Source organism: Montipora capricornis, chromosome 13, assembly GCF_036669925.1.
Source record: "Montipora capricornis isolate CH-2021 chromosome 13, ASM3666992v2, whole genome shotgun sequence".
In the NCBI taxonomy this organism is placed as follows: Eukaryota; Metazoa; Cnidaria; class Anthozoa; order Scleractinia; family Acroporidae; genus Montipora; species Montipora capricornis.
Genome location: NC_090895.1, coordinates 18,058,849 through 18,066,348, shown reverse-complemented (window position 1 = coordinate 18,066,348; position 7,500 = coordinate 18,058,849). Strand labels below are relative to the sequence as shown.

The 7,500-nt window shown below is 45.4% G+C and overlaps 2 protein-coding genes across 2 annotated transcripts; both read left to right on the top strand.

Annotated features, from left to right (window-relative positions):
• Window positions 1-2,201: 2,201 nt before the first annotated feature.
• LOC138030652 (uncharacterized) lies at window positions 2,202-2,990 on the top strand. Its single transcript, XM_068878537.1, has one exon. The coding sequence runs from the start codon at window positions 2,202-2,204 to the stop codon at window positions 2,988-2,990; it is 789 nt and encodes a 262-aa protein (XP_068734638.1).
• Window positions 2,991-4,008: 1,018 nt separating this feature from the next.
• On the top strand, window positions 4,009-6,162 carry LOC138030651 (uncharacterized). Its single transcript, XM_068878535.1, has 2 exons — window positions 4,009-4,655; window positions 5,412-6,162. Exons 1-2 carry the CDS (start codon window positions 4,009-4,011, stop codon window positions 6,160-6,162), a joined length of 1,398 nt encoding a protein of 465 aa, XP_068734636.1.
• The last annotated feature ends 1,338 nt before the right edge of the window (window positions 6,163-7,500 follow it).

The following is a 7,500-nucleotide window of genomic DNA, read 5'->3' as shown; positions in this document are numbered from 1 at the left end:
CCTCCCATAACTCAGTATAGAAAAAGGGCCTACCATTAAAGTTTAGTAGGAAAGAAAGCCAAACCTGAATGTCATATTTCGTTTCCTTAGCCAAGCGACTGCGGTGATGCGGTCGCTAGATGCCCTTGGTAAGATCGATCATTCGGCGAAGAAAGGCGCGGCCGGGGACGACAACCGAGCATGTAAAATTCAAAAGGCCTTATAAGGAATGAAGCTCTCTAAGCGTTACTTTACACCTCGTATAAAAGTGATGCAATAGCAGCTGGCATTTTCGAAGCTTATCTTCCGGTAACCTAGCTTCCTGTCGAACCGAATCCAGGGTGATACCGGCGAACTGTAGCGTGGTGAATGGCCCGACGGTTTTCTCCTGTGCTATTATTGGAACCCCAAGATAGCTACACATGCGATGGAAATTGTCAATGCGGATTGACATTTGTCCTTCGTAATGATAAAAATATCATCCAAAGTGTGGACAACACCTGAGGCATTAAACAAATGGGTTGATAGCCACTCAAGAGCTGAACTAAAAGCTTCGAAAATCGCACAGCTGGAATTACATCCTATTGGTAAGGCGCGATCAAAGGAATACTGATTATCCCATTTCATGCCTAAAAGCGTATGATCCTTTGGATGAACTGGGATTATGCGAAATGCAGATTTAATATCGGTCTTAGCTATAAAACAGCCAGCTCCTAACTTTTGATATGGCATCACTTTTAGAAGCATAGCAAACTGAGGAGAATTCTTCTGTAATGTAGTCGTTAACAGATGCACCCTCAGGATGCGACAAATGATGAATTCAGAGGGATGCTGGAGTTTTCTAGACGTAAGAAGATCACATCGTTAAGAATTTGTCCTGACTTTGCCGAGATTTGATGGCGGCGAAAGAAGATGGTCCCGGTGGTGGTGATGTTGTCGTTGGTGCGGTTGAAGAATTCCAGATCTGGATATCTCTCGGTAGTTCCAATTAAAAGGAATGAAATTCAAGTGTTTACTGTCCCGCCAAGGGAATGCCTCTCGCGTTAAAGAGAAAATGTCAGAGTTTGTCGCTGCAATCGCTGCTTTCCAGGAAGCTCACGTTGTATATATGTCGTACCTGTCTGACGAGTCGAGCATTCTGAGGTGCCATGAATGTTTCGAACGTGAGTCTGTTCGCAAGGATGACTTTATCCATGAAGTTCAAGGTTGGATTAAAAGAACTGAGGAAGTGGCGCGTTAAGACTCTCAGTTGCAACCAGAAGACTCTGCAAGTCAGATCGTGTCGAGAACCTCAGCCTCCAGACTTTCTAGTAGAAAATCTCATCGTTCTTCTCGCAGTGGTTCGCGTGGAAGTAATGTATCTTCATTGTCCGTGGCCAGAGCTAAAGAAGCTGAAGAGGCCGTTCTTCAGAAGAGACAGCTACTAGAGAAACAGAAGTTTCTGCTATAACTGGAAGAAGAATGCTTAACTCTAGAGACGACGTTGGCTAAATCCCAGGCCCGTGAACAAGCATTAACATCCATTGTAGAGGCTGTCGATCATCCGTGTCCTTTGGAACGTAAGGAGACCGCTCCTAAACCACGCTTGGTTGCTCCTGACCCTATAAATTTAGAATCGAAGCAATGTAAACAAAACCCGCATTTTCCGGAAGAAAAGCATCGCTCTAACCTTAACCAAGAAGCAGCAGAGTGGCACGATCCTCCCTTGCCTATTAACAACGAAAGAGCTGTTTCAGAGTCCTTCGAAGTGCTTTCTTCGCCAAGCGAAAGGGCTTTTCACGAAATATTAGGACTCCATCAGCAACAGAACGCTCTGCAACAGCAACAGAATAAAATTGTAGAGATGCTTGCAATACAACAGAAGAAAAGTTCTCTCCCTCGGCCTCGTGTCCCCATCTTCAAATACGAATACGAATACGAACCCTTCGTAAGAGCGTTTGAGCGTATAATCGAGTCCAAGACATCAAGCAGTAGCGAAAGGCTCTATTACCTAGAGCAGTTTACTAGTGGAGATGTGAGAGAGCTCGTGCGATCGTGCCATTATCTCCCACCTGAAAATGGTTATCAAGAAGCTCAACGACTGATCAGGAAGAAGTTTGGTGATAATTACCACGTTGTAGCTGCATATGAAACCAAGGCATTGAATTGGCCCTGATGTGAAAGTAGAGGATGGCCAAGCACTAAATCGATTTGCCATTTTCCTTATGAGGTGCAAGAATGCCATGGAGAGTAGACTAAGTAGGAACCTAACCAAGCTTGAGCAACCCGAAACCATTAAGAAGTTATCTCTGAAGTTGCCGTTCAGTTTAAGAGTAAGATGGCGCCGCTTGGTAGATGAAATCATGGAGAATCAAGGAAGGGCTATCCGGTTTAATGACCTCGCTGAGTTTGTCGACAATGAAGCTCGCGTAGCCACCAACCCTCTCTTCGGGAAGATTGTCGAAGACTCTAGGCCTAGACCTGATACACGTCGAGGTCTCTTGAATGAAGGATCCCACGAGAAAACGAAAGAAAGACGTAGTTTTGCTTCGCATGTTAACAATTGCCTGACCTCACCTGCTACCAGGGAATTGCCAAGTTCAGACTTACCTCCAGTAGAAGAAGTCTCTTGCCTTTATTGCAAGGATCATCACGCCCTAGAGAGCTGCAAATCTCTTAGGAGTCGCCCCTACGGGGAACGAATCGAGTTTATGAAGTCTAAGCGTCTTTGCTTCGGTTGTTTGTCCACTGAGCACATAGCAAGGAATTGTCCGAAGCAGAAAACGTGTGCAATTGTCAACTGCACAAGGAAACATCCAGCAGTTCTCCATACGAATTCTGTTGCACGTTGCCCAGAAGCTAACAATGCCGCAGCAAGTACTTCGTCTCGCGAGGAGGTTCTGCGTGTTCAAAGTGCTATGGTCAATACAGACGGAAGAATTAGTCCCTTTGTTGGGACAGACACCTCGAGGACAGCTATGGCCATTGTTCCAGTTAAAGTATGGCCTAAAGAAAATGGGACACCTTCTTAGATAGCGGCAGTTCTTCCACGTTTTTTACTGAAGCCCTAATGAGACAGTTAGGAGTAAATGGCCAAAGAACTTTGATTTCTTTAACAACGTTGGACAGCAAGCACACCCTCATTGACAGTTTCGTTCTGCAAGATCTGGCTATTTCCGACCTGGACAAGAACGTGTTTGTCAAATTGCCTCCCTTGTACACAAGACCCGAGATTCCCGTATCAAAGGAGGATATCCCAAACCAGGTTGATATTGACAAATGGCCACATTTGAATAGAGTGTATTTGCCGGATGTAGAAGCAGAAGTCGGTCTCCTAATAGCTAATGACGTTCCGCAGATCCTCAATCCTCTAGAAGTGAGGCATTGTCAAGGTGGCGGCCCTTACGCATCCCGTACAATTTTAGGTTGGGTTGTGAATGATCCCTTAGCGTGTCGTAGCCACCGCTCACGCATATCCAGTTTCTTTTCTAAGGCTGACCACGATCTCAACCAGATGCTGAGGGACTACTACAATGGTGATTTCCCCGAATCCAGTGCAGATGATAAACCTGGATGTCCCAAGAGGAGCTGCGTTTCTTAAAGGACTGGTGCTAAATAGTACGGCAGTTCTGAAAGAAGGTCATTACGAAATGGCTTTGCCATTCAGAGATCGTGAAGTCGCGGTGCCAAACAATCGGGTACAAGCTGAACAGCGAGCGCTATGGCTGAAGCGGAAGCTCCATGGTAACAAGGACCTGTATGCTGACTACAAGGTCTTTATGGCTGAGATTCTAGAGAAGGGCTACGCCCGTAAAGTTCCCGTGCACACGCAAGCTCTAAACTGTGTAAAGTGGTATACCCCGCACCACGACATCTACCATCCTCCCAAGCCTGGTAAAATACGAGTCGTTTTCGACTGTTCTGCTAAGTTTCAAGGAAAGTCGCTCAATGATCTGTTGCTCAAGGGTCCAGACTTAAACGAACACGTTGTTCGGTGTATTGATGAGGTTTTGCCAAGAAAGGATAGCAATCATGGCGGATATTGAAGCGATGTTTTACCAGGTTAGAGTAGCCGAAGAAGACCGAACCTTTCTCCGTTTCCTGTGGTGGCCTGAGGGTAATCTTGACGAAAATCTCGAAGAGTATCAGATGGTTGGGCATTTGTTTGGAGCAGCTTCCTCTTCAGCATGTTCCAACTTTGCCCCGCGAAAGACGGCAGAGGACAACAGCGACCACTTTCCAAGCGAAGTTGTAAGCTCGGTTAACAAGAACGTTTATGTAGACGATTGCCTGAAATCTTTACCATCAACTGAAGAAGCTTTACAACATGCAAATGATTTGAAATGTTTGCTGTCAAGAGGTGGATTTCATCTGACCAAATGGGTTAGTAATAGTTGCAAAGTCCTTGATGCTATCCCTGAAGCCGAGCGCGCCAAAGAAGTAAAGAACTTGGACCTTAATAAAGAAGATCTACCATTCGAAAGAGCCCTTGGAGTTCGATGGTGCATCGAAACGGATACTTTTGGGTTCAAGATAGACCTGAAACATAGCCCACCCACACGAAGAGGAATCCTTTCGGTTGTGAGTTCAGTTTATGATCCTCTTGGTCTCGCTGCACCGTTCGTGTTGCCAGCCAAACGCTTGCTTCAAGATTTATGCCGGGAGAAGCTAGGATGGGATGATGCGATCCCCTCAAAGTACGAGGTTTCTTGGGAACGATGGTTGGCAGATTTACCCAAATTGTCTAAATTCTCTGTCGAACGCTGCCTGAAGCCAGATGGTTTTGGTGTCATTACGTCCAGTCAGCTACATCATTTTGCTGATGCATCTGAAATCGGTTGTGTCAGTTAGCTATCTTCGGCTTGTCAATGCCCGCAATGAAGCCCATTGCTCCTTTCTCCGCGCTAAGTCACGTGTCGCTCCGTTGAAGAAGATAACGATCCCTCGTCTGGAGTTGTCTGAAGCGGTAACAGCTGTTAAGCAAGACAGATTATTGAAGAGGGAGTTGGAGATCTCAGTCAATGCAAGGTCGGTCTTTTGGACGGACAGTACCGCAGTTCTGCGCTACGTCAAGAATGAAACAAACCGGTACCACACCATTGTTGCCAATAGGGTGGCGATTATTCGTGACGGGTCCCAGCCTAATCAGTGGTTTCATGTCAATGGCGATAATAACCCTGCTGATGACGCCTCGCGTGGTTTTACGGCAGATATTTTCCTTCGTGAACGTCGTTGGTTAACGGGGCTGGCATTCCTTTGGAAGCATGACATCATGTGGCCAGCGCAAGATGAGCTATTTGGCGAGATTGCAAATAATGATCCTGAAGTGAAAAGAGAAGTTCGAGCCGGCCTGTCTTCTCTGAGCACCCCTAAAAGTCATTATTGCAGTATGCTAGCAAATGTTCCTCATGGTCTCTGCTGGTGAAAGTCGTTGCCTGGCTTTTTCGTTACAGAAATAATCTCCTCAAGGCAAGTAAAGGAGACAAACCACGAAATGGCAGTCTTATGCTTATCACCTTTGAAGAAATCCAACGGGCAGAGGGAGAAATTCTAAAGCACGTCCAACGGCAATCCTTCCCGGTGGAAACGGCAAATCCTAAGAAGCAGGTTAAGAAGAGTAGTCGCCTTTACAAGCTCGACCCAATCTTTGTGAATGGTCTGTTGCGCGTTGGTGGTAGACTTCGTAACTCTACGTTGTCTTCAGAGTCAAAGAATCAGATTATTCTCCCGAAAGATGATCGCGTGAGCAGATTAATTATCGATCATTATCACAAGGCGTGTGGCCATTCTGGAAGAGAGCATGTTTTGTCCCTCATCCGCGAAAGATTTTGGATAACTCAGGGAAGTTCAGCCGTAAAGAGTGGTCTCGCAAAGTTCGTCATATGCCGACGTTCACAAGCATCTCTTTGTCAACAGAAAATGGCTGACTTGCCAGAAGATCGCGTTCGACCTGACAGACCACCGTTCACGTCAGTTGGCTTAGATTTCTATGGTCCATTCCAAGTTCATCGTGGTTGTAGTCTCGTTAAGAGATATGGTTTAATTTTCACCTGCTTAGCTATCCGCGTTGTGCATATAGAAGTTGCTTTCAGCCTCGACACAGACTCCTTTCTGTTGGCTCTTCGAAGATTTATTGCGAGAAGAGGTCAAGTAAAGGAAATCTATTCAGACAATGGCACAAATTTCACAAGTATTTCAGAGTGAACCAAGAGAAAATCCACAATTCTCTATTGCAGAAAAATATCAAGTGGACCTTCAGCCCCCTTACGGTTCCCATTTTGGAGGTATCTGGGAAAGATGCATACGAACCATCAGGAAGATTCTTCGGTCCTTACTGAGGGAACAAATAACCGATGATGAAAGTCTACTCACGCTAATGTGCGAGGTCGAGAGCATCCTTAACAGTCGACCCATTTCGGCCGTATCCAGCGACCCTTGCGACTTGGAGGCCTTGACTCCTAATCATTTGCTTTTACTAAAATCTGAACCCCCCCTTGCCTCCTGGTCTATTCCAGCACAAAGATCTACTTTCAAGACGCCGTTAGAGGCAAGTGCAGTATCTCGCGGATGTGTTTTGGAGGAGATGATGCAAGGAATTTCTTCCCCTTTTACAGATTCCTCAAAAATGGGTTCGTCCAAGGGGAAATCTGGCAGTTGGAGACATCGCTATTGTCGCAACTGAAAGTTCACACCGTAATTCGTGGCCTTTAGGGAAAATCGTTGATGTGTTCCCCGACAATAGAGGATTTGTTCGCCGGGCGAAAGTGAGCATGAAATCAGGTGTTTTTGAAAGAACTATTGATAAACTCTGCCTTCCGGTTGAAGGAGAAGAATGAAGTGATCCAAGATTTAATTTTGAACGTTGTTTGACTCGATTTCCAGATTGAAAAACGCTGTTTTAAATTTCTAGTTCAATATTTTCTGCCGGCGATAAATTTCTTAGTGTGCATTTGGTATAATGCAAAACTGTAATTAACGCTACTATGGACTGGCACGCGTAGTTTCTGTTTAGATCTGTTTCGTGTAAGTGACTCCACTTAAGCTGTCTCACACTTAGGGGCCGGTGTTAGATCCAAACGTCAAGGCCTGTTTATTAGCGGGGTTGCATTCCTCTCTTAGGAATGCAGTCGCCAGTTTTTTAATCAGGAATTTAGTGCTTAATTTATTCGTTCTCTTAGAGGTATTTAAGGCTTAATTTAGTCATTTCTAGGGTTCTCGATCAGTCATTTTCGCTTGTGAGTAGTTCTAGTAGTTTCGGATTCTGCAGTTTGTTTGTTACTTTCTTCGCTTCGAGCAGTCAATATTCAGTTACCAGCTCCTAACAAATTCTTAACCGGTTTTCGCTTTCACCGCATGGGTTGAGTTCGCGCCGTCATAGGCAGTTGAATGAAGAATAAAGCGCGTTTGAATTTTTATTGCTGGAGTTTTGTGGACGTAAGAAGATCACAGATGCTTTTTGGGAACAATGCCTAAGGGATAACAGCGAAGATTAGGAAAATGTAGTGAAGGAAACGGGCCGGCTATTCTGCCTGCTGCGAGCTC

Coding starts and splice junctions, on each gene's coding strand:
- LOC138030651 (XM_068878535.1), top strand. CDS start 4,009: ATGTTTTACCAGGTTAGAGTAGCCGAAGAAGACCGAACCTTTCTCCGT. Junction 4,656..5,411: donor GATGATGCGATCCCCTCAAA/GTACGAGGTTTC, acceptor TTTTCGTTACAG/AAATAATCTCCTCAAGGCAA.
- LOC138030652 (XM_068878537.1), top strand. CDS start 2,202: ATGGAGAGTAGACTAAGTAGGAACCTAACCAAGCTTGAGCAACCCGAA.